This window comes from Dermacentor albipictus, chromosome 2 (genome assembly GCF_038994185.2).
Source record: "Dermacentor albipictus isolate Rhodes 1998 colony chromosome 2, USDA_Dalb.pri_finalv2, whole genome shotgun sequence".
Classification (NCBI taxonomy): Eukaryota; Metazoa; Arthropoda; class Arachnida; order Ixodida; family Ixodidae; genus Dermacentor; species Dermacentor albipictus.
Window position 1 is genome coordinate 182036893 of NC_091822.1, and position 27777 is coordinate 182064669.

The 27777-nt window shown below is 43.4% G+C and overlaps 1 protein-coding gene across 2 annotated transcripts; it reads right to left on the reverse strand.

Moving 5' to 3' along the window:
* Window positions 1-49: 49 nt before the first annotated feature.
* Window positions 50-27777, reverse strand: LOC135919323 (pescadillo homolog). 2 transcript variants are annotated; one of them, XM_065453069.1, is made up of 15 exons: window positions 27692-27777; window positions 27265-27344; window positions 27009-27162; window positions 26454-26563; window positions 26038-26165; window positions 25231-25364; window positions 25032-25148; window positions 22625-22681; window positions 21022-21108; window positions 20159-20289; window positions 18204-18329; window positions 15261-15439; window positions 9611-9724; window positions 5029-5399; window positions 50-132 (listed from the first exon to the last, which is right to left on the reverse strand). In XM_065453069.1, the coding sequence occupies exons 1-15, from the start codon at window positions 27713-27715 to the stop codon at window positions 67-69; spliced, it is 1878 nt and encodes a 625-aa protein (XP_065309141.1). In that variant the 5' UTR covers window positions 27716-27777; the 3' UTR covers window positions 50-66. The 2 variants fall into 2 exon arrangements, with proteins under 2 accessions (XP_065309141.1, XP_065309140.1); XM_065453068.1 differs by having other exon boundaries at window positions 5029-5402.

Below are 27777 nucleotides of genomic sequence, written 5' to 3' on the forward strand. Positions count from 1 at the left end.
TTAAATGTGAAAACAGACATTTCCTCAGTGTCCTAGTATGTTACAAGGGTGACCTCAGTGAGTTCTTTATTTCTTTTTTGCCTTTTTTGAAGACTTCTTTATCTCCTCCCTCTTCTGCTTCAATGCTGCTGCCTGTAATGCACACACAAAAGTGAGAACAGTCAGTCTAAGTAACACTGGACCACAGTCACGTGAACTACAATTCCAAGCTGACATGGAAGCCAAGGCAAGCATCAGGTAAACGAGTTCTTTTTTTACAATTTATAATCTCTAGCAATAGTAGTAGTGAAGGAATAAATATGTGCCTTGCTTCATAGAAAATTACAACTCTAGTGGTAGCCATATCCAAAGCCTCTCTGTGGGACGTAGAGTGATTAATTAAGAAGTTGCACATCGACAATAGCACTCACGACCTCCATTTTCTTGGGTACCCAAGTGCATGTACTATATCAGATTTAGTCTTGGGAGTGCCAGCCAAATAAGATTACAGGGCTCAATAACTAGTCAGGAGATTAGCACATAAAGTCAACAGATGTTCAGTTCCCCTGATTCGTTTCACACAGTGGCAGCTACCACTGTGACACTATTTTGTCTTGAATATATCAAAATGATTTTTGTCAGAGCAGGGGGAGGTTACAAAGACAATCTATACAGATCCTGATCATGCCGTACTGCCATCAATAAGGTTGCAAATGTTAACATATCAGATTTTAGAGCGCAGCTCACAGGTGCCCGTTCCTGTGGCGAAAGATGAAAGCGAACGCGTGAGATTAAAGACACGAGGAGGAAAGCGGAGATTGAGAAGCAACACATTGTGCAGTGATGGCTACGAGATGGCGCCAGGGTAGTGTGCGTAGTCTGGGAGTTCTGTCAGCAGCGGCGGCTGTGAATTGAGCCCAAGCGCTAGCTCTCGTGATCTCCAGATTAGCAAGGCAGTTGCGCCACACTTTGCTCCATTTGCAACATGCCGCACGAGACAAACTGTTTGTGCCAGCCAATATATCGCGAAATGAAAACACGTATATAGAGCTGCACTCAAATTTCACATAAGGGGTATTAAAATCGTTAATGACTTCCTTTTTTTAACACTTTTGTAATAACTGAAGTGACACAAGAAACCAGAATTTGATGACAGGAATTCAAATGTTATTCTGAAGCTTCACAGGCCTGGAAATTCAGGCTTTGTGTCAAAGGTAAAATTTTACAAAACTAATTATATGCATAGGCAGATCCTACGTTGCCATTCGCATTAAGCAACTCTGCATACAGTAGTGCTCTATGAAAGAGATGCAATTGAAATTTTATTTTCTGCGTATCCGTAATGCTTAAGACCAGGTTCTACTACCTACTGCGGGTGACTATTTCGTTGACAATGGTACAGCTATTCGGTTCATAATAGCTTAAAAAAGGAGAAGTCATCAACATCTTGCCGTGAAACTAAAGGTACACAGCCCAAACAATTCAATCTCGCAGTGTTATCAACACATTACAAAATTTGTTACATAGATTTTATCTTAGCACCCATGTCTACGTGTAACCAAGTGCTTGGAACGTCATGCTCCAATAGTGGCAGTAATTGCATACTGCCAGAACTGTATGGGCATTGTTCTATATGTTGCTTCAGTGGTTTGTAACATTTCATGCAAATGCAATACCAATGTGCACAGATTTCAAGCACTAGCTACACAACTGTCACATGCTGAGTGAGAATGCTGCACATTCACATAAAATTTCTTTGGACCAGTAAACAAACTCACATGTGGAGAAATCACAACAGATAGTATGTACAAGCCAAAAAGTGAAATACTATACTCAATGCCATCTAAGAAATGTACAAAGGATGCAGCAACGTGATAGGAATATAAATTTTGTGACTATATATATATATATATATATTTTAGTGCCGTGTCAGTGTCTTTCATGTGCCTTCTTGTAACCTCGTCCAGATGCGCAACAATGCTACTCCAAGATGCCATACCAAAAAGCCTGCATTGCAGCACTAGTTGATTTCATGACTAGCTCTTGTTACACAGGGCATCACTTTTTCAAAGCTCTATGAAAATTTTCTGACCAATTCAATTCTTGACTGATCTACCACTCTCATGCGTGATACAACCAATGCACAACAAGGTTTTCTGAAGTCCTAATATGTGCCACTGTTTGGTCGGGCAGCTTGAGTAATTGTTGACTTTATTAATAAAGCATGTGCCTTGTCTTCAAACATGAGTGCCGTTTCCAAGAATGGATCACAAAGTACTTGTGGCATGGAGTATTAAGGTACGTATATTACAAATGACAAAGCAGCTCTGTTGACCTACTGCACACAGTTGGCCTAATCTGTCAGGATTCTCGGTACACCTTGACCACTACTATTATTGCTGAGCAAATTTAGAGTGACAAGATCCAGCCAAGCCACCAAGCAACGTGCTGTGCTGTTCATGTGATTTCTAGACCACCAAAGCTAAGAAGACATATGGCTCACTCTGTGGTGCATACCACTATGGCTACTGCATGCAGCTCAACTGCTGGTGTGCTCATGTCATCTCACGGGAGTTGCAGAATAATGAATGTTGCACAAGTTGCCACATGCTACAATGAAGGTCTCATTTTTGGCTGACCAAAAGTCAACGTCTTATTCTACCTAAATGTGAACTTTAACACCCCTGTCAGAGAGGAACCCGCAAACTCCGCTTAACTCCACCATCGTTATCTCGAGGGACATGCACACGGTGCCATGCCCGTGACACACAGGTACTCTAATGTCCTTTAGGTAAGGGGACAGCTAACCGAAAAGGTGGCAAAATGCAGTGACATACGATAAAGGAGTATCTCCTTTACGGCAAAGATCCTTTGCTGAAAAAAGCAGATCGCACACCTACTTTTGGAGTGGAAAGGGCGTACTCTCGCATACAGCATGTACAACTCGTCAATAGAAGGAAACCTGTCACAAGACTATAGTGCCCCATAAGTATGTTTTTTTACCTTGTGAAAGTGTTTTAATCTTTAGCGGTAATGCAATTTGTCGAACAGTGAAGATTTACTCTTATACTCTCAAACGCTCACATCACGTTGCTCACAGCACAACACAAACGTGAAAAAGGATGGCAGAAATGTGAGCAGTACTATGCCAGCAGCATAATAAACAGCATGCACAGCAAAACACCAACTGTCTATAGTTGCCGGGCTTATTTAAACTGCTGCTGAGAATGCAAAAATATGAAGAAAATAAATGAATATGCGCATTATAAGCCATCAACGACGGGGAAAAAATGTTTTTAGGTTCTACAAGCGCTAAATGTAATCTACATAGGCAGATTTAAACAAATTTTTTCTCTCTTGCTGCTCTAACAAGCACTGCTAATTCTTTTTTTTTCAGTGTTTACCTAAAGCACCACCTAAAGAGGTTAGTGCAGTGCCATGTGTCATCAGTGCAACTTGTTTCTGCAAAGCGTCCTTCAGAGTAACAAAAGGGGTTTACTGCAAAGGACTTTACTTTTGCAAGTGCATCAGGGGCATCACACGGTCGCCCTTCCACTAAGGGAGTTTAACGGAGCTTTTGGTCAAGGGAGATTAGTGAACTCCCTCAGCAGCTGAAGGGAGTACTCTCATGCCAATACTGGTTGTTGTAAAACTGCGAATTTAATGACTACGTATTTGCATTAAAATCATGTTGTATACGTTTCGAACATTTCTACTGAATTAAGTAAAAGTTCAAGCTGAATTCAGCAACAGTTGTGCTTGCTGCTATGTAATACTTTCGACCTAGACCGTTTGGATTTTCTTGTCTTGCAGGGCGTTTACATGAACATGCCAGAAGCGGGTCAAGTTGGCTTGTCGGGCTGGAATATACCTGTTGAGTTCATGTAAACACTAGCCGGTTGGGCTGAACAAGTGTTGAGTTGGGCTCAGTCAGCCCGACTGCATGGGATAGGCTGACCCAGCCAGAACCATCTGCAGCCGGAATGTAAACGTGGGTGCGTTGGGCCCGCCAGTGCTGAGACTTGTAAAGGACCACTGTGACATTGCAATTTAGGCGCTGGCATGTGGGAATAATATCAGGAAAACGCCAAGACAAGTACTGTACAGTGCAATCTCACTGTAGCGATAAGACACATGAAGACGACAGCGGGAACTGGAAGCCCAGTTTGAATGCATTTATGTCTTGGGCTCAATGTTGTGTGCCGTCATGGTCCAGATTTGTGACAAGCGAGTTCATGTAAACACAGTCACATTGAGCTCCGTCAGCCATATCTTTGATTCGACCTGCTCGTGTCGGGTTCGCGAAATGAAGCCCTCATCGTGCTAGCTGTGCAGTGGTCGGTGTGGTAACTCATGACTGACAGTGGCAGGGTGCATAAGATTGAAGAAAAGCTCACGAGATCACCATGCACGAAATGTTGTGCTTTATGCATAGTTTGCAGCAGTTCAGGTTATAAAACACAGAGCCTACATGCCACCCCACAAAGAAACACACAGATAAGTACAGGGTGGCTAGCGTCACTGTCATTATTGCAAACAGCTTGCGCACCTTGATTGTTAACGTGTTGTATGTTTTTTCACATCAAATATATTGAATAATATATGTTTTATGGAAGGCACGTTATTATAATAGCTACCAACATAATTAGAAGTTACAATGTACTTCTACAAAAACCAAACACCACTGAATGAGCCTCTGGCAGCTTCTGTCAATAACTCATTATTGGCCGTGTGTCACGACAACTTCCTTGACGTTGAACTCCTTTAGGAAGTCTTGCGCTCCCTTATCCTAAAGGAGCTTGTGCCTGCCTGCATGACCCGGGTACAAGTGTGCAAGAAAACCGAGTTTCACTGTGCAGTATTGGAGGGAAAATTGTGAACAGCATTTGTCAAGTGGTTTCAAGTGACCTCGGCTAGATTGCACCAAAAGCTTCCAGCGAATCACAAGCAGTAGATGATCTTGTGCTGACAGCAAGTTAATGGCTCACTTTTAAAATCTCCTTTATAATTTTTTACCACAAAAGCTAAGCAGGTGAACTTGCGACTTACCTCACGAGCTCGGCGCTTCTGGCCAAAGACGATTTTGTCATAGAGCCGCTTGTGCTTCTTGGGGATCATTAGAACGGCGAGGCGTTTCTCTTCACTCTTGATCCTTTGAGCCACCTTTTCAGGGTCCTCACGGATGACTGTGGCAGCCTGCACACCAATGAGGGGTTTTTTCGGTGCAACAGCAGGCTCAGGTTCTACGGCCGGCTGTTTCCTTTTCTTTGCTTCCTTAGCCCGCTGCTTTCTGCTCGCGCTTTTCTCAACCTGTTCCTCTACGTCATCTTCGCTGTCATCCTCCTCATCTTCACTCTCCTCATGCTGATCGACTCCACTGTCCTCGCCATCGCTCTCGTCCTCTTGCTCGCCTTCCGATTCTGCTGAGAAAGAATGCGACTGGGTTGCAATGAAATATCTAGTAGTCACTGCAGTTTTAGCATAAGCAAACAGGTTTAGGACTGCCAGTATGACAACGCGTAACTGCGATCAGCATTAACCAACCGTGCAGCATCGTTAAATGGATGCAAGAGAACTGTTAACATAAACTGATAGAATGTACTTATGGAATTGTCAAAGATTGGATGTATCATGAGTGGAGGCTCAGTACACAATAAAGGACATAACGTTGAAAGGCATGCGGTGATGCCGTACTAAAATTCCTACAACAGCTCTTTTTAATTTAGTTTCACACTGCCTGCTCGCCATGAGTTATCGCTTGTTTACCAATTAAAAAACCTGACCGTCCGCCACTCTCATTCACCTGAGCATCGACCACTTCCATTTTTTGCATTACCATATGCTTCAACAAGGAACAACCAAAAATTTCAAAGACAGTGCAGTGCAGATAATGTCCTTTTTTCACCAGTGCATCACTAGCAGTGGTGCACCAACATTTTCTAAAATCAGACTCCATCATGCAATAAAGGGCAAAGCTAGGTGGAACAACCACGCATATTCTGACAGTTTGAGGATGAATATGTTGCACCTTGCGTTAGCCTCAGCATTATTGTACTAAGTAAACAAGTTAATTTGAAAATATTAGTTATTCTGCAGCTGTCACACATTTGCTGATATTCACAGCTGCTAGTAATGCATTGCCTAAACAGACTTCTATATTCACTTCACTGTCTTCAAATGTTTGGGATAGGTGTGCCCAAAAACATGCTTAACAATTATCAGACCTCTTCGAAGCACCATTAAGTATGCCATAGAGCTACAAAAGTCTCACATGTACAACATGTACATGTACAAAAGCGTCTGAAATTCTGGACCCTCAAACCCTATGCTGTCCGATTTTCCGGACACTTTACCTCTGACCACAGGTCTAAAGTGACATGAATCGCCACTATTTTGATTATCTCGTAGTCTCGAACCTCCACCCTTGCACGCCGATCTTCTAGCTGTAGCCAGCCATAGCACTACGGCCACTGTATCATATTGAAACCTCAGACAAGTACTCTCGCATTCTAACCTTTTGGCAGCCGTAGCCAGCCGTAGCTAAGGCCATAGCCTTTTGTGTTTATCGACATGTTGTTTGGTCAGCTTTGTGATAAGTTATGTGATCGTGTTGTGCTGCTGTGTGAAGTCTTTGACGTTCTATAAGAAGCTTTCCGCTGTTTAGTGCTAAGGTTTTAATAGAGCGGATTTGCCGCTGACAGTGACAGCACCGACTACACCTTCTTCATCTTTGCCCATGGCTTCTAAACGCAAAGCTCTATCGTAGGCTGACAATGGAAAAGAAAGCTGCAATCATCAAGCAAGTTCAAAGCGGCTGGTCACAAGCTGACGCGAGGAAGGAGTTTGGAATTTCGAAGCAAACTGTTTAGTATTTCCTTGAAATCTACTAATTGAAGATCTTAAAAGTGGCTGGAAAGTCGACTGGCGCACAAAAAAAGAATGCGAATCAGGGTGTTTACCGAAAGCTTGAGGAAACGCTTCTCGTTTGGCTAAATACAATGATGATAAGGTCAATCCCGGTCTCCGGTTACATATTGAAGCACAAGGCGCAGGCTTTTGCACTTAAAATGCATGAGGAGGACTTCAAGTTCAGCAATGGGTGGCTCAGAAATTTCAACAATTGCAATGACCTCAAGTTAAAGATGCGCGGGGAAAGCGGCACTGTCAACGATTCAACCGTCGCGCAGTATCCGAATTGAAAGCTGCAGTCTTTGTGCAGCAGTTTGCGCCTGAGAACATATTCAACTGCAATGAAACTGGATTGTTATACAAAATGCTCTGGGAGAAACTGCTTCCATTTGCTGGTGACCTCCGCCATGACGGCAGATACAGGGATGAGCGGCTGACCATCCTCGTCGGCAGCAACATGTCAGGAAGCGAGAAGCTTCCAATGTTTGTCATAGGCGAATCCAAGATGTTTAATGAGGGCAACTATACCAGTTCAGTAAGCGGACAACAAGAAGGCCTGGATAATACAGCTGTTATTGGAAGTGTACATTCGCAAGTTGGACAGACGGTTCGAAAGCAGAATTGAAAGTTCTGCTGTTTGTGGACAACTTTGCTGCGCATGGCCACATCAAAGACCTAAAGGCTATACAGATTGAATTTCTACCGTCAAACACCACAGCAATCCTGAAGTCAATGGAACAAGGCGTGATCCACAACCTGAAGCTTCTGTTCAGGTCATGCGTGCTCAGCCACACGGTGCTGTGCTCAGACAGCGGCCATGGTTACACCATTAAACTACCCGCCGTGGTTGCTCAGTGGCTATGGTGTTAGGCTGCTGAGCACGAGGTCGCGGGATCGAATCCCGGCCACGGCGGCTGCATTTCGATGGGGGCGAAATGCGAAAGCACCCGTGTACTTAGATTTAGGTGCACATTAAAGAACCCCAGGTGGTCGAAATTTCCGGAGTCCTCCACTACGGCGTGCCTCATAATCAGAAAGTGGTTTTGGCATGTAAAACCCCATAATTAAAAAAAAAATTAAAAAACACCATTAAACTCAGGTCTGCTGTCGGCATGATTGCAGACTCGTGGAAGGCGGTTTGCACAAGAGACACTTCACAACTGCTTTCACCTCACGGTCTTCACACTCAGCACTGAGACAGCTGTGTTATCCGGAGAGAATGACAGAGTGTGTGCTCAATCTCCTTCCATGGACCTTGTGTTTGACTATCCTTGTGCCGCTGGCGTTTCAATTGCAAACGGGATACCGTATAGTGCGGAATATAGGTCGAGGTTTTTTCCAAAAAATATTACTAAAAGTTCACCCGACTTATATACTGGCCCTTGGCACAACGTGAATAGTCGTCTGGCAACCTGTAGGAGCGCAGACCTTTCGGCATCTGCATTGTTATCGCCTCCTTGGTGACCGACGCGGCCCAAAAATCTGGACTGCCCAAGGAATAAATCAAGGGCTCCATTTATTGGGTTCGACGGCGCACATCAATCTGCCAGAAGCTGCCAGAGGCATACGAGGACAAGCTGGTCGAATTCCAGTGCTATGTTATTCGTCTCCAGCAGCAGCATGGCTACATGTTGGGACAGATCGGCAAAGCTGATGAAACGCCAGTGTGATTCGACATGCCGTCGCCCACCAGTGTGCGAACGTGGCGCAAAAGAAGTCAAGCTTCTTTCTACGGGAAACGAGCATTCGCGCTTCACGGTGATGCTCGCGTGTACTGCAGACGGCAGAAAGCTGCCCCCATACATAATATTCAAGAGGAAGACGCTGCCGAAAGAGGCTTTACTGTGGGACATTGTCGTTCGCGTGAATGAAAAGGGCTATATGGACGAGGTTCTCGTGCTCAATTGGATTGAGATCGTCTGTAATTGGCGACCCGGCGCACTCCTGCGGTGTCCGAGCATGCTCGTCTTGGATGCCTTTCGCGGGCACTTGACCGCAGGTGTGAAGCAGGCACTCCGCGGCGGGAGGACGGAACTCACCGTCATTCCGGGAGGCATGACGTCAACACTTCAGCCACTGGACGTCGTGCTCAACAAGCGCTTTAAAGACCGTGTCCGTGAACAATATAATCAGTGGATGGCCGGCAACAACCCAATGACCCCAACCGGCCGGCTGCGCAGGCTGCCTCTCGCCACTGTGGCCACGTGGGTGTTGCAGTCTTGCGTTCGCAAGACTGCAACACCCTCTTTGCGTTCGCAGTCTGACAACATGGTTGTGCGGGCATTCAAGAAGTGTTGCATTAGCAACTCCTTGGACGGCACCGAGGATGACATGTTGTGGGACGCAGCCAGTGAAAAACAGTCGTCTTCGGACGAGAGTTCAGGCAGCTCAAACGAATGAGCAGGTGACGAGTCTGGCGGCACCACTAAATAAAACGAAGTTTTGTGCCTTATAATTTTTATGTTGACTTCTTTGCTTCAATGTAAGGGGGTCGACCTATATTCCGCCTCGACCTATATTCCGGCATTATACAGTAACTTTCGAAGGATTCGCTGACGCAGACAAAGATCTAGAACTCTGTGCAGAGTTAAGTGTTTTCCAATGTCCAAACTTGCTAAACATCATCCCTTTGCATGCAAAAAACATGTAATGAAGTTTCCACAAGTTTGAAAACTTGTGTCAGTAAGTTCTCCAATCCTGTGCTTGCAACTGTGCTACTCACCTGGAATGTCATCACCGCCCTTGCCCTCCTCGGCAGTGTCGTCGTCCTCAGCAGTGCCATCATCTTCAGCTGTGCCTTCCTCTTCCATGCTCTCCCCTTCACTCACCGCAGGTTCTTCCATTTCCAGGGCAGATTATGAAAATGAAAAACCAGTATGTTTTAATACCTAAGGGCACGGGTTCTCACTACTTCAGACTTCGCAAACCTTTGGGAGTCATCACCATCACAGATCACTCAAGGACCTTCTCAATTACATTTTCTGTACGCATAAGTATGCAGGGAAAAGTATAACCAAGCAAGGGCCACAACTGGAACACATTATCTTTGGCTGCCAAGGATACATTTCAGGTGCTTTATACTGGCTATTCACAACTGACTGTCAATGAGGTTTCTATTCAACTTGAATTTCAATATAAAAGGACACCAGGAGTTGCAAGCCTTGTTCAAGGTGCATGAAACCTCTCTGGTTTTTGATTTGGTCTCAACCACATTGGGGAATGTGGCTTGAGATATGTCATCACATTCTGACTCGATGAAATTTTCTTATTTGCCAAACGTGTCTTAACAGGACTAGCATGTCATAGATACTCCTGTGTGGTGGTGTCACAGACTCCCTTGAATCCTTATCGAGAACATCTGTAGGCCCGCACATGGCAGTTTGGGAAGAACTGCCCTAGGGCATCTACAAAAGGTCTCGGCCACTGCTAGGATAGTGCTGAGCTATGTTGCAGTAGCGAGGTGCCACTTGCTAGGACGAGTGGCAAAGAACACCTCCACAGATGCCAGCGGCTGGCTTTCTTCTTTATGAAATTATGCAGTGCAACAACAAACTGTACCAAAAATCCTCAGTGCAACAAATATATGCCTTCAAGTGCACAACTCTTTTATTAAAGCAAAGCTTTCTGTGCCTTCTTTCCTGGGGTTTAGCAGGTCTGCTCGGTTAGCTTCTTGCAGAGTAAGGTGTGCCAGTAGCAAGTTCAACAAAGATTACTCAAGGGAACTTTGGCGCTAGTGTCTACGAGAGCTACAAGTATGTACATGACATTGCCTAAACTTTGTCCTTCTGGTTTCAGACAGAGTTATGGCTTTACAACGTAATCATTTTTAACAAAATATTGCATTATAAATGCCACAATATGCAATCATTATGCGCATGCACAGAGGCTAATTGCCTTGCGGTGTTTAGAAAACTGAGTGCTTGGAAATTAAGAAAGATTAAGGATAACAAATAATGTCACAAGAACGTTTGCAGCCACAAGTACAATGATTCGATCAATCTATGTAGTATTAACCATCATTCTCATGGTTGCTGAACAATCGCAGCACCAAATTTCCGTCTAGTAATTTTTGTAGTAAACTCTACATAAGAGAAGACCAATAATGAAGAAGCAGGCCAGAGTCAAGTGGCACAGACAGCCAATCACACACAGCCATTTTTCTTAGCAATCTCTTACTAGTTTCAATGTGGGCCATGGCTCCTAGTGGTGCTGGCTAACACTCCCAGGGCTAGATACAGTGCACATAAATACCCAAGTTAATGGACGGATTGAAGGTTGTCACTGTTGCACAATTGGGAGTGCATTGTATGCTCAATGTGAAGGTTGTGGGTTTGGTTCCCATTGGCAACAGCTTATCTTTTCATCCACTTTCATTTCCCTTTTCACAATTTTCTACATTTAAATATCCATCACAGATAATTACCGCAATGCTTTCCTTGGCTTTATTGCGTGTTGGCTTCATATGGTCATACTTTTGTTTTAGTGCTTTTGTTTCTAGTCGGGAAAAGTGAATCAAAGTGGCAGCTGTCATGACAAACAAGATGTGCTTCTTTCCGCCGCAAAATATGGTGGTGTTCTTATGTGTCAATGCAGAGATGCCAGAGTACAAATATGTGAGGAGCTAGAGTAGTGTATTTACTAGATTGTAACGAAAGCTTTTTCACAATATACGTTGCTTGAACTCAACCCACACGTAACATTCAAATAACAGCACACCTGACCATTTTAAAGCAAACATTCTAAATCCCACAGTATTTAGCATCACGTTGGCAACCTGCACCTCTACATCTCAATTCAATCCATAGACGAGTCTACAGAAATCAAAACTGTTTTTTTGTTGGAATCAACGCCAATTTTGCTGTGCTTGTGACTGCTGTTATGGTTACAGTGCTGAAGTACCCTGTGACCTTGTGACTCCACTCATTTGTGATGTTATGGCAATGCAGTGCGTTCAGTATGACACCTGTTTCAAGGAGCTGGAAAACACCGCCACAACTCAGCAGCTCGGCCTTAACAAGTCGGTGATTCGTGGACGACGGGACCAGCAAGAGGCCCTCTTTAAGTGCAAGGTTAGCCGTAACATTTTTTTGGACCTCGTAGTGGCCTGGTAGCGTGCCTGAATGAAATGGTTGAGTGGTCTTTTAAGAACTACTTACCGTATTTACTCGAATCTAATGCTCATCTTTTTTACAATAAAACGGGTCCAAAAATTGCATGCACGTTAGAATCAAGTACGACCCTAAATCCGCGTTACCATATTGCCATTGGCATTTGAAAAATGGCCACCTCGTACGCGCTTCTACTCTAGCTGCCTTAGCTTCCTCCATGCGCATACCTCCATGTTGTATGTGTAACCAGGCACTGGTGTAACCTAGTCTACTGCCTGTCTTCCCGTTCTCTGCGTTTATTCAATCAGCACGGAAGTACCGACTGTGAAGACACACTGAGTCCACCATGATGCCACATTTAAAAGGAAAGTTATCATGTGCACGGAGACGGACGGAAGTCAGGCATCGTCACGGGTGTTTGGAGTTCCCAAGACTTGTGTGTGGGACTGGCGCAAGGAGAAAGAGAATATTTTCGCCAGCAAAGCAACAAGGAAGGGTTTCAGTGGATCGAAGCAGGGCTGCTTCGCCGAAATAAAAGAGCTGCTCGCAGAATACGTGCAACAGCAGCGAGCGGCACAGCGGCCTGTGACGACCGATCTGCTCAAAGTACGGGCGATTCGGTTAGCCCTACAGAAAGGGCTAATGCAAAGTGACTTCAAAGCAAGCAGGTGCTGGCTATGAAACTTTATGAAAAGAATAGGCTTTTCTCTTCGAAGGTGGACAGGGATATGCCAGAAATTGACTGAAGAATATGAAGAGAAATTGCAGTTTTCAGCGGTACGTTTTGAAGTTGCGCCATGGAAACGGCTACCACTTTGGACAGATTGCAAATGCCAGTCAGATGCCACTCTACTTTGACATGCCTGCCACCACAACCGTTGAAAAGAAGGGGTAAAGGAAGTGCGTGTTTTGTCATCCGGCCACGAAAAAACTAGAGCCACCGCAATGATTTGTTGTACTGCGGAAGGGTGCAAGCTGCCCCCGTACCTTATCTTCAGACGGAAGACGTTCCGAAAAGGAATCATGTTTCCGAGTGGCATGATTGCGCACGCAAATGAAAAAGGTTTGATGACCACGGACTTGGTTGCTGACTGGATTGATAACCTTTGGCGGAGGAGACCCGGCGCAGTTTGGATCTGCTTGGGATGCTTGTGCTCGACGCATTCAGGTGCCACCTCGACCAGCGCCATCAAGGACACGCTGGCTGCATGACATCGCAGATCCAGCTGCTTGGTGTTAGTTTGAACAAGCCAGTGAAAGATAGAATTCAGATGCTCTACACCAAATGACTTGTCAGCTGCTGCCACAAATTCACGCCTGCCAATAAAACGAAGCATGCCTCGCTGCAGGACTTTGCTGGATGGGTGAAAGATGCATGGTGCATGATCCCGTCTGCCATGGTCAACAAGGCCTTTAAAAAGGGCAGGATTTCGAATGCCATGGACGGCACCAAGGATGAAATGCTTTGGTCTGTTGATAGCGACAACGAGCGATATCTATTGCCCCATGCGACTCGTATCAACGCAGTGAAAATCTTGGCAGCAAGGTACGCTGCTTCCATTTGTGTTTTTATTCATCGGAACTTTAGTGTACAGTATTGGGAATAAATCTGTTTTTTCCAAATGAGAGAAAATAGTATTGCTATATGAAAGCACGAGGTGCACGGTATTCTACTCTTCTTTTTTGGTCACGGAATACGCATGCGCGTTACAATTGAAGTTCTCATGTTAAAAATTTTTTGGTCACGGAAAACAGGTGTGTGTTACAATCGAGGGCGCGTTAGAATCGAGGAAATACGATAATCTCAAATGAGCTTGACGGCATGGAAGACGAATTGATTCTTTGGAGATCACTTTCAGAGATAGCTTCGCTTTCACTATACTCAGCTCGTCCCAGCCCTGAACCCTTCTAAGTATACAGCTGATAGCACTCTTGGCACTGATAGCATGCTTAGCACAGTGCCAGAAACACTTGTCAGGGGCACTTTCGGCGCTGATTCATGCGAAATTAAACAAAAGTAGCTATATCTATGAAAATACCTCCCAAGGAAAGCTTTTGTCTCCTGCTCACACGACGACAATAAGCGAAAACTCATTTCCAACTCTTGATTCCTTGCATAGAAGTGCCATTTCTTTTCCCATTCATTCTGCCTTACATTCGTGGTTTCATTTTTTTTTTTTTTTGCATGTGACTGGAAAGTCGACCCTCACATTACAATTAGATGTGTGCTGTCCTTTTCCTACTACGTGGTGTGAAGGTGACGTGAAAACGAAACGAAATCAGGCTGGTCAGCGATGCCAGAATACGATGCCACCAGACCAAAACATGATGCTCACTTCATGCCGGCTGCATCAGGAAATGGCAGCGTTTGGGTTATCGCCTATTACAAGTGTGCAGTACGCTTCGAATGGCACAACGCCATACAGGCTGTGACACAGATAGGCGAGATGTTTATCACGAACGGGTTGGCAGCGATAGCTGTAAATGCATTGTGCAATGACCCACGAGGAGATTTGTTGGTACTGGAACAGGAAACTGAGTGTGCAATGGTGTTTTCATGTGGCACAGACAGGCGAGTACTGCGGGAAAGCTGCTGTTGTGGGTGGCTACAGTTCTTATTACTGCGTGCATCATGCCTTTTCTTGTTTACATGGGATCTAGCGGCCTGACGTATCATACAATTGCAGTTTAGCAATGCACTGAATGTTGGTGCCTAAATATCATATTCTCCAAGACCCTATCAACCAGGAAAAAGTAAGTGTAACCGAATTGGGTCATTTTTGCGTTCTCGACCACGAACATTGGCGCCAAGAAATCATACAAAATGGGATCGTAACATAAAAATTCAACTGTAATATAATTAATGTGACTGCCTTTTCAAATACATGCTTTCTTTATTTGCCCTTATCACGTGTGTTCACCTCCACACTCAAACCATAACCATCAACACTGGAGCAATGGCCGTATCGAATCGTGGTGTATCCAACCGCATGCACCACACATTAATAAACCAATTGGTCATTTATTCTAAGTGCATGGGGACAATCTTTTTTTCTGCCTTCTCAGTGAACAACAGTGACACGCACCAAAATTCTAGTAAAATTAGGTGCACTTAACAAACACAAGCAACACTTTGCATTCAGAAATATGATGCGCTTCCCAGATTTCAGCGACTTGTAACACAGAATAATGGTTTCAGCATAATGCCATGGTGCGACATTATCAGTGAGCATGACTGTCCAGAATGCAAGAAGAGATATTAACCTTCACCACGCTGTAGACGAAGCATGGCCAACCTCTCAGGGGGAACATAGTCTCCCTCCTTCTCCTCCACAAATGGTGACAGATGTGGGGGCAGAACTTCACCCATGAAGTAATCTTGCTCTGGGAGGAGTTTGCGGTAGTTGACGCAATCATACACCCACTGTGGTTGCACGTAGTATCTGCATTGGGTACATGTCAGTATTAAACCTGCAATACCTTTAAGATTTTACAGTGAAATTTTGCTAATTACAAATCTCTTAATTCAAACTGATTTGATGCTCCCAGCAGTCATACATATAGCAAAACGACTATCGTAAAACAGAACTCTTACAACAGTGAAATGATGATTTTGAGTAAAACTTGTCGCCCCTCACTCTCACAGATTGCCTTTTGGGCAAACCCGAGCCCAAGGCCAAGGTTCGATGTGTCGCTAGCCACTGTAATGACTTGCGCCATGGAAATTTACCCTCTTAGCTTTGCGTAACAAGTTAGGCCCACAGTGCATGCACCGCCTCTCCATGGAACCAGCGAAAAGTAATGATGCAGTAAAGAATTAGGCTTTTAGGGTGTTCCGCATCACCAAGGAATGACCATCGCTAAGTGCTGTGGTATTATCTGTCAGGCATGTAATCTAAGGGGCACACTAGTGCGATTATCTTCCTCTTTGCATTGCCAGCTCGAATTGGGCACATTCGCTCAATGATCAGAAATTTCTGAGTAAGCGCTGCATTTTTGCATTGTAATGCACTAAGCCTCAGCGAAACAGTACAGTTGCAGACCGATAATTTGAACAGCTTTAAGGAAATTTCTGACATATTACATCGTGCCACTCAAGTTTGGACTCCGTCCCGCTCCACTCCCCAAACTGATAGAGTCGAGCAGAAAAGCAATATTTTGATACCTTATTGGCGCCTCCCCAAAAAGTAAAAGTAACAGTCTGCCTAGTCAATGCAGTCACAGCCGACTCCATCCAAACAGCATCACAAGCCAATACAGGCTGCTAAGTTATGAAGGACTGCATTTACGGTGCAGCGAGAGAGTTCCATGCAGTTAGGTTTCTTCCTTTATGTGTTAAATTGCGACGCGGTCTCGGGTGACTTTTTTACTGCTATTACGAATTTTTATTGGTTGCAATCAGCTTTAATGGCGGCAATACCACCCTCAATGGCTCCGTTGAAGAGGGCGGAGATTAAGTGAGGGAACTGTCGGACAATGACTGCTGTGAAGAAAACTGCCATCATACAGCTATTCGAGCGCTGTCGGCCTCTGTTTAAGTTGCAGGGAAAAGAGATTTCGTACATTTGGAGACGTTACTTTTGTCTGCCTGTTGCGAAAGCCATGACAGTGGTCAAAATACAAACTCACCAAATCGTAGTAAGCATATGTGCATGCATTGACCAGCTTTTCTGGCAGCTTGTAGAATGAAAACATATTTTCTGGTGAGTTCAATATTTTTTCAGACCTTTCGAGTGGTCTCCGCCAATCCTGAATGATCAGTTGATGACTATGTTGTGCACTGCACTGCACTCGATTTTATTCAAATAACTTTCCAGTCACATGGGAGTTTGAATAAACAAGGTTCCTGCTGTACTTTAAACCAAAAAGCATAGCATTACAAAACAAAGATTATGGTTTTTTAACTTATGCAAGTTATTCAAATACTCGTCATGACATTCCATAGCCTAATACCCGTGTTACACCCACACAAGAAGTGACATTAATATAGCGTATTTACTTTACTTGCATGATGATCGCACTCGCGTAATGACCGCACTCCTGAATTTTGTCGTCAAAATGTGATTCTTTTATTTGCCGTGTGCAGTCATCATGCGAGTAAATATGGTAATAATATTGTATAACAGCGCTCATCCAGTGTAACCTACGTCTTTGTCCTTTTACGCTTCAACAAAATTATGTAAATGACATTAACTTACGAGCAGAAAACAGCGCTAAGTGACAGGACGCTCAGAACTCTGGTCGGTGTCCCTCTCTTCGTCCTGTCATTCTGCGCTGTTTTCTGCTCGTGATCACAAAACAACCAGCCCGAATGCGTACTCTTCTACAGGACATTAACTTGTTGATGCCTTAAATTTTAATGACATTTGTGTGATGTCACATGGACAAACCTAATGTCATTCATTACTTAGTGCATTCACTGGAACTCATTTGACTGTGAAGTACACTCTCTTGATGTCACAGCTTGCGTACTGCAGTATAATTTAAGTATCTTAAAGAATGGTATCCTGTAAAAAATTACTTATAAATAACTTTCAACTACAACACCCCAGTCAGGAGCTGTACTCAGCTCACTTCCTCAGGTCTATCTTGTAACGGCCTCGATGCGGCAGGTGCCATTTTCATTCTGGGTTTTCAATTTAACACACGATTGTCCAAGTTGCTATGGTAGGTTGTAAAGTTGCAATAGACAGCAATAACTTTGCGCTAACATTACTTTTACATTGCACTTTCCATGAGGGCAACTTCAACTTGTAATAGCATAATATATCCATTTTAATTAGGAAGCTAAGGCCACTCACTTCAGAAGGCACTGTCATCGACATCATGTCAAATGTCGTTAATTAGGACATGTGGCAGCTCCACCGAAAAAAAAAATGTAATTATGGAACTTAATGCATCAACTATTGTGAGTCATTTATCGTGTTCACGTAGCACAGGTATAAGACACTTTTGTACCATTACAACAAATAAATGATTATTCAATCACTTTACTTTTAACATGGCACCTAAAGCTCAAAGCATGCTCATAATTGAAACGTTTTAATGTTGAAGAATTTGGAAGTTGTTTTTCCTTTTCACCAGCATCCCTGTTTCTGTTCACCATAGTTATGCGCCTGAATTTCTTTTAATGCTCAATATAAGTTCGAAGTGCGGAGTAGAACTTATGATACAAGAAGCAGCACAGCAGCACAAAATGAGCCATACCTGTTTATGTAGCGTTTCTTCACTTCTGGCCTGTCAACAATCTGGTGAGTCACAGTGGGATCTTTTTCGGAGAATGTGGAACCGACGAAGAGTGATTCATCCCAAGATACCTCGGCACCGAAAGAACTGCAGCCAAGTGGAAGTGCACCATTTGAGATATTTCATCAATTTGCTACCCCCACTTCCCCACCCAGTAATATTTAATACAGTGCACTGATCTTGTATCCCCAAAGCCTAAAATTCTGAAAGCAGTAACTTCTCGCTGTTATGCATCTGCACTGAGCTTAAAGCTACAGTCCAGAATACAGGAATGTTTCTGCATGCTTACAGTCACATGTAAACAGGGAAAATCAAAGCACTTACAATGGAGCCTTGATATCAGCATTTAAACAGCAGATATAAGTAAAAGGGTATTCTAGCCATAACCAAAACTGCTAAATTTGAAAATTTTCACTTGGTTCCACAGCACATGATGCTTGACAAAAATGAGCATCTTATCCAGCCACATCATGTAAGGTGACGATAGAACACACTGTACAGAACTCTCAAAAGTGACAGCTGAATGCACTTTATTTGCCTGCCTATGCAGCAAGGTTCAAAGAATCCTACTCACACTGTTGTGACAGTAATGGTGACAGTAAGGTACCATGAAATGTTAACATAGCATGACAGTCTTTCTGTTGAAGTGACACTGTTCAGGGCTTAGCAGCAGCAGCAGCAACAAAAAAGATTGATTGCACTCAGTACAGATCCACGCATTCTCAAATACAGTAAAACCTCTTTTAACAGTACCCAATTAAACAGTAGTTTCACTTTAACAGTAGTAAAGTCAAATCATCGACTCAGCACCCTTTCAACATAATGCGTTTTGTATCTGCATAAACCGAACCAGCTTATTGTGTACGCATTGGTTAACACATAATCTTTCTACTTTTCGTTGCGAAATCACAGTGGTACGTTGGCCCGGCAGAACATTGAGCCTCAGAGATTGGAACGGCCTCCAAGCACAAATGCAGAGGGGCGCTTGGAAGGGTAAGCCACATCAACATCATTCCGGCGTTATGCCAGAGTCAGAGAGCATTGTGGCCCATCTAATTGTGGCCCATGTTGTTACGTCATGCAAGCTAGGATAAAAATCAGGTGCTCAGCACAGAAGAAAAATTGGACATCGTTCATGCTATCGAACGTGACACAAAGAAGTTGGTGCTGGCACATGAGAGAGATCTACCGTTGACTACGGTGTGTGGCATTTTGAATGCGAAGGAGAAGTTGCCTGGCAGCGCTGCTGTGGCCACGAAAATACGCCGGCTATGAGGTTAGACTTTTCGAGGTTCGACTTTTCACCATCATTGCCTCTGTTTTTGCCGAAGTGTCGCCTAACGACAGTGATGAGAATGACCCAGAAAGCAAAAGTATGGGTGATTCAGGTCCGACAGTGGCAGATGCTGCACATTACGTCAGCCTCATGCAGGTGTTTGCCGAGAAGAGGGCGCTGGTGGAAAAGCTGGCTCGTAGCTTAAGCGAGTTTGAGGCCGCCGTCATTGCTGCTAGCCCGCTGTGGCATCAAATGAAAATAACATTCTTTTCACGCAAAGTAAATAAATACTGCATGTTTTCTGCCCTTTCGTCACACTCTCTCGTAGTTCCATTTCTGACAGGTAAGTGAGCAATCTCGTGCTATTTCAGTTAAGCAGTACGACTGTTTAGTACATACTTCTTCCGAACTCTGGCCAACTACGGTTTCATGAGGTTTCGCTGTACACATAAGCACACCACATGCTCTATCAAACATATATGTTATGTAGAGAAGGCGCATGCTTCTACCATAGGAAAGTGAAAGGAAAGGTCCTCCTGTCACCAATGACATCAGCAAAATGAAAGCACACACTTAAACAAAAAAAAGGGGGAGTACTCAAGACATGCGTGAATGCTATGGTAAATCAAATGCATCATACCGCAGCACAAATGTGAGCGATTCCCGTGGCACCTCTCGTCCCAGGAATACTTTCAGTCCAGAAAACAGGTTCAGAAACTTTTTCCGCTGTTCTTCCTCGCTCTTGATGTCCACATTACTCTCGCCTTCAACCTGAAACAAGAACACTGGCCCCTAAGAAATGGCACCATGTCGCACAGCTGGCTGAGACATGGCTTATTTGCACGTGTAAAGGCCACAGTGGCATCGTGCAGCGTCAAGTGGGTCTGACAATGAAGTACTCCACAGCTGTAACACGCACAACCAGCACATAAAGTGTGCCACATAATGGTGAAAAACAAAAGTAAGCTGCTATGGCAGATTCACAAAGTAGCAGGGAACCTGCAGTGAAAAGCCTTCCCATGCTGTGTGCAGTGTCAGAAGATGCATTCTAGCAGGCAAGGCAGTACTTCATCATACGACATAGCAGTAACAGCACTCGTACTTCACTTGCATATCGCTTGTACTTCTTGCATTTTACTTGTACATAAAGTAGTGAATGTGTGAGGCAACTTGCTAATGTAGTAACCTCTAGGCAGAACTGCCCAGCCTCTGCCAGCTGGACAACTTCCGGTGTAGTTGAATGTGGCAGCACAAGGACTGTCAACAACCTGTCAACGTGGTTGTGAATGGGTGAAGGTTTGGCAAACGAATACCAAGTCCCAACAATCCATGAAGCAAGTACAAGCCATTCAGAATATCATGCTATTACGTAGTTCCATAAAAATCCAAGTACCCATTGCAGCAAAGTGCAGCAACAGCATCTGGCCAACACAGGATCCCTCTAAAGCACTGAAATTTACGAGCCAGTAGGCAACACAGTAAACAAAACAGAACAAAGCTCACCTCAGGAAAGTCATCCAGCTGAGCTGCATCATCAGCCACAGCGTTAGTGAGGATGGACTTGAGCTTGCTGTTCAGGGAAGCAACGCGCTGCACAAGAGGATATATTTCCCACATTCACGCAGAAAATTCGGGATGTAAGTGGCCATCAGGATCAAAAATGCCACATTAGGTGCAATTCAGTAACAAAAAATCTTCCTGGAAGTAGGGACTTAATTGCTCCCTTAAAAATTTGTAAGTAGACCCCTGCAAGAATGGCCTGTCAGCTGACTGCAGTACCATGTAAGGTGAACTTGAAGGGACCTTAAAGACGTGTTAGCCTTACCAGAATATTACCCTAGAATATGTGAGGTTAATCTATGGAAAACTAAACTGAGGTCCCAAAAATTTCCAGCTTATCAGCAACAGAGTCCATCATCAAAGGCCAACTGCAAAAAACTCTATAAAAAGCCTCAATTCTAAAATTGTAAGTAAAAATCAGCCTCGTTGCCAAACGCTATGTTTGAATTACGGCCTAATGGGTGATGAAATGCTAGAAAAATCCTAATTTCTTACACTGAAACTAATATTTGTGTCACATGGCCACTTTTGATCGTGATAAAGCCCGGTCCGGATAAAAAAAAAAAAACTGGCTGCCTCATGCAGCTTGCGCAAAGGAGCCAATTGCAACTGAAAAATTTGATAGGGACAAAAAACACGACAGAAAGATGCAATCAGTATTGAAAGTGCTCCATATGACACTCGTATAGGAGAAACGCTGTCATTACCACCTGCCAAAAGTGACACATTACCCAGAATGCTAGGGACCAGTGACATCATCGGCATGCCCGAGCAGTTCTTGATCCATTTAGACCCAGGTGCCCACATCATCTGCTAAGGTGCAGTTTATAGGCTGTTAAATAAAATTAAAGCCATCACAACCATAAGGCCTGGCCAAGATTACTTCTATACTATAGCCAACCTAGAGAAAATGAAATTTCTTTTGCAGGTGGCCCTTACGGAAGGGCAAAGGGGGAGAGTGAGCAATTGTACATGTCATCTACATTCCACTCCAATATTTCGCAGTTGGTCTATACAGAGGGTGAATTGTAAATGTCATCTACATTCCACTCTAATGTCTTGAGGTAAATGCTGATTTGCTACAAAGCAATAGGCAAGGCTCAGTGCTCATCGAATGAAATGCAATACTCAGACCGCATGACGCCCGGCACTTATTGAGCCACTGGTAAGAGCTGGGTAACTGCTGAGGGGCTAAATGCAGTTTAGTGTTACAACACACCATAAAGGCTCTCACTTCTATGTGACACAAAAATGCATCAGCTCAGTGTCACCAGCACCCCACCAGTGGCACAATATGTGCCAGCAGCCACGCATTCCGAGTATTGTGTTTCGATCACTGAGCACTGTACCTTGGGCTACAGAGGAAGCTATGTTAAGCCAATACACCTATTTTATTTTTATGGACTGAGACAGGAACTGAAACAGTTCATTTAAAATAGCAAGTCCTGATTCTAGTGCATTTACTATGTGGAAATAAAAATGGTTCACATTTTTAGAGCACGTTTTAGAACAGCAAGATTTCCAACAATGGTAAAAAAGTGGTTACCTCTGATACTTCATCTTCATCATCAGCATCAGCAGGCTGAGCAGGCTCATTTTCCAGCTGTAAATGAAAGACAAACGCTATGAAACCAGCTGCCCATAGCCCGTTAATCATCTCTTTGAATACAAAGCTTTGTACCTAGCATTTTATATGAATTCAGCACATACGCTATTCTGGGAAAAGCAGTAGCACAATAATGTAGCAATGCCATAAAGAAGGTCACATTCAGACATAAGCATTAGGATAGCTGCACGTAATGAAATAATGTACCTAGTGCACCAACATGCATCAGCAAGGAAGGGAGATGAACACTACTGACAAACATAAACATACCCATGCAGATGCTACAAGATGGGAAATGAGCGACAGAAATTGACTGGCCAACATACATGCATTCACGCTGAAGTATCCTTGCCGAAAGGGTTTGTAGAGAATATCTGACTCAAAATTCAAGGACAATTCAAGGATTTCAAGGATGCTGAAGGCCAAAATTCAAGGAGAGGGAAACAAAGGTTATTTGTACATATGCACTGAAAAATACTGAACTCTATTTCTTAGTTGTGATTTCTTGTAGCTAAGTGGCCGCTGAGTTAGCCACATGCTTCAGGCTCTTCAGGTCTCTTTTTCAGTTGACTTTCCAGGTGTTATGATGTCGATTGCCTTCTGGCATGACAGAAAGTAGTGTGGTTGTGTTACTGAGTTGGCTGAAACTTACTTTTGACCAGACATTTCTAGAGCCTAAGGCTCGAAAATGGAGCCATAATGGCTGTGGTGTGAACCAACTAGCAAAACAACAAAATGACAGCAAGGCCTGGTTTCTTCATCTGGCTTTGTCTAATAATAACGTATCCATGATGGCTATGGTGATTTAGACAAGCCTGCCACTGGTAGCTGTGGACATGCCACATCCCAATCATTTAGCGAAACTTTCAAAAGAAAATACTATGTAAGATTGTTTCATGATAGACAGTGTCTATGGCATAGCCCCTATGAGGAGTTTGGTACTTTGAATGCGCAAGAGTTGTCCCCAACCAGAGTTTTTCAAAGAATTCAAGTAGCACGTTTATATTCAAAGAGTCTTAGAGCCCTTGAATCTTTTTCTTCCAAATTCAAGCGTATTCAAGGATGTTAAGGAGGTGTACAAACCCCGCCTGCCACTGTCTCCATAGGTTGAAACAAAACAAAAGCTTGTAAACCTGAACGCCGACATAATGAGCATGAATATAGGTAAATCTAAAACTTGGTTGGCCATGCTTTATTTTAGTGAGCATTCTACTGATACATTGAAAACGAAAATAAAATAATGGAGACTACCAGCTACTGAAAAATGAATATTTTTTGCTCACAGCTTGAGACACGTATTCTGGCACCGCAAATGTCAACTACTACTTGGCAAGACCAACTTGAAAGGGCACATCCTGGACATGAATGTGTTTCTTGGCCAACAACTTAGCTTGGCTGACTAGCAGCCAGCAAGCCAACTTGCTGATCCCGTGGGATCATACTGATAGCAAAGTTGCATATTAAAACGACAGTGCAAATTTGTAACTTAGTGTTGTTCATGTTCTATGGTATGGCACGGAAGGTTGCCACCAGGCCATCAAAATCACCAGGGAAATCTTTTGTGGCTGGTTGAAGGCATCGTGTTTGCATTTATTTTACAGACACCCAACTACAAATTTTTCTTTTTGCCCATATCAGGAAGTACGCTTATAATGAATATAGGATATAATGAAGCTATTTTCTTTAGTACAATGAGGTTTGACTATAACCAAGTTATACCAGTACCCATTACTAGCTTTTTTTAAAGGATTCTTCTCCAGGTTCTGGCATTGCAAACAGACAGACGCAGTGCCTACATCATGGGTCGACAATTATGTCTGCAAAGTATCAAGAGGCAGCATGGCGCAAAAACACCTGAAATTTTCACAGAAGCCTGCTTGCCCTTACACTCAAGGAAGCCCTGCTTCCAGCCTGAGAGTCAAGATCGCATGCACTAATGCCTCTGCCTAAGACTCACTGCCTTCAACGTCACCAGTTATGGCACATGACCTCGATAAATTATCCAATGCAGAATGCACAATGCTGCCACTGGGGGTGTGCCATGCTGCAAAAAGAAGAAGAAAAGAAAGAAAGAGAGAAGGTGGGACTCATGACATAGATGTGACACAGTCCCTCGGCTCTGGTATGGGTGAAGCCAGGGAAGAAAAGCCATTTGTGGATGCTAGTTGAAGTAGAAGGAGTGAGTATCTAAGCTTTCAGTGCAGCACGCCTCCGTCATATTGCCATGCTCCTCTAATGATAAACAAATCTGAAGAATGCTTGCAGTAAGACACTCTCTAGACAGAGTCCTACAGTTTACAGCATTTAGCTAATACTTCCAATGGGGCTTGGTGAGGGGCACACTTACCTTAGGTGGGTAGTGAAGGTTCAGTGAGTGGTACAGCTTGTAGTTGACACAGCCCATCAGTGTGACATAAAAGTCTGTGAAGGTCACCATGATCTTGAAGTCCACATCTACTGGTTGCTAAAATAACAATGAAAATAATAACAGCTGTTCAGCCACACACGCGCACACACACTGGCCGCTCAAGAACCCAAAACCTTACCCGGAAGGAAAAATTGTGGGGCACAATCCATGTTATTGTTTGACCCATGATCTCTGCCTGGTAGTAGAAACCCTTGATAGAGACGAACACTTTGCGCAGTGCTCGTGTCTCAATCACGTAGTGCATGAACTCCACTGCAAGAGCACAGAGCGACTGAATGATGTGGACTAAAAAAAAGACCATGCCTAGCAATCAATATTAACTACAATGAATGTGCACACATTGATAGGCCATAAACAAAGCTGTGGACGAGACATTGACCAGAAGAGGGAACTCGGGATCTATGCTACTACAGGAAGATGGCATGAGACATCCCAAATGCCATGGAGTGTCATACAGCTGCCAGAAATTTGCTAGTGATAGATATAATCAATTAAGGCACAGCATAATGCTATGCTCATGGTAGTCCAAAATGGCAGACGTAATCTCCCATTCAACTTCCTTGCAATTGAAAGAGGGAAAAGGTAATAATCAGATTAAATAAAAAGAAACCTCCACAGGGTACACATGTACAGCGACATCCACTTTAGAAGCATTTCATTCTCACTCAAGTCAGTAAACCTACAATTTTTCTATTTATCTTTGAGAAAACATGTTGAGTACAATGCGTAATGCCAATCCTTAGTTATTAAGAGCGCTCGAATACCAATGTGGTAATCTCTCCACACAATGAACAAGCACAACAAAACACAATACAGTTCTGATATGATTTGAAAAAGTTTGTCAACTTCCTTGTGATAATTGTCAGCGCCACTTCCCAAGTGGATTTCACAGTGTACCGCACAGCTGTTCAACCTTGCAACTTACCAATGACTCTCCGGCAGAGATGTACAAGGTGTGGTTTCACAACTTTTCCTTTTGGAAACGATGAGAACAGATAACACATAGAGAGAGCATCATCAATGTCCCTCAGTGCATCCACAAACGTAGGGTATCTGGCAAAGGAAATAATTTATCAGAATGTTTTAATGATGAAACAGCACATTTTTTAGGTTCTAAAATTGGTCAAAGTAGTGCTTATAATGTCTCTACATTTAAAAAAAGAATAGACAAAAAATGAGAAAAAAAGCTCAGCAAGTTTATATTCAAGCATGCTGAATATGAAAGCACTGCTCTACACTCAAAAGCCCTTCCTGTCTTTAAAACACATGGATGGTACAGAAATGCTAGGAACCGAAAAACATGCTTTCAAAGTGCACTGTACCAAAATCATGCAAGCTTACCTCTCCTTCACAATATGATCAACTCTGTATACGGGTTCATTGTTACGAATGTGCTCAGCAGTGTCTCGCTCATTTTTGCCAATAGCTTTCCTAAGTCTCCTGATGAATATCTGGGGACATAACAAACATTTATGTACAGATGCAAAGGTGTAACAAACTTATATCTCTAACACACAAGAAATTACTTAGAAGTATCAAAGCCTTGCATGAACAGTGAATTTAAGGTAATGTCCAAGCAATGAAATCATTGCTGTGGTAACTTTTTCCTGATGCACATGACTATAAGATGTGGAAATGTGAAAGTTGAAATGGTGTGATAAAAACGCTTTCCTTTTTTTTTTTCATGCTCAGAGAGATAAATAGCAGCATTATCAGGAATTTAACGAGACAGAGGGGGTGCTCTGTTAGAGAGATTCTGTAAGAGGAAGTTGAACATAAGGGGCTAGCTATATAAACTGCTGATTACAAGTGAGCACTTTCTAAGAGTTATTTTTTTCTTCCATCGGACGAAAGTGTAGGTGAAACTAGATAATGAATAGTAGATAGGGCACTTACCTTGAAGTCTCTAAATTTCTGGATGATTGGCTCGTGGGCAATGAACTTGATGTCCTTTACCAGGTAAAAGGTGTTGTGCGCAGAGTTTCCGTGATTGACATGTCGTCGATGCTTTGGCTCTACTGGGTATATTCCTTTCAATATACATAGCCTCCTGCAAAATGACCCCTCCGTGAACAATTCAGTCTTAATTTCGCCACCAGACAACTATCGGCACTCGTTCACATTGAGAAGCAAAGCCACGGCTGTCTCTTACCTGAAATCTTTCAATGATAGCTGAAGTTTTCTGCAAGCACGCCTTCTGCTTATGTAATGTGTGGCCGCTCCAGAAGTTCCCTACAACATTTTGCAGTACAATAAACTGTCACTGGCTGAAAATCTCGAAGAACGGTCAAAAAGCATGACTGATCAACAAGATCGAAAGTCAAATATTTCGTTCACAAGTTTATTGTGTTTAGTCTACGCCTTAAACAAGGGAAAATCTGGCGAATAGTTCAGCCAAGATCGATCTGACTCAGTAAATATACTGACACCACATGAAACACTGCACTGCACGCAGACAACCTTACGTCACATTTCAATATATTACATGACGACACGGAGATTACTGCATCAGAGTACAGTTCCGTACCGTACAGAATATCGAACATCAAGAGTAGTAACGAATAATGTCTAAAAGTTACCTTCTTCTTGGGTTTACGTGCCATCGCTGCCGTCAACACACGTGCGCAAACTGCGCACAAATATGGATATGGATTTGGATGCGGGT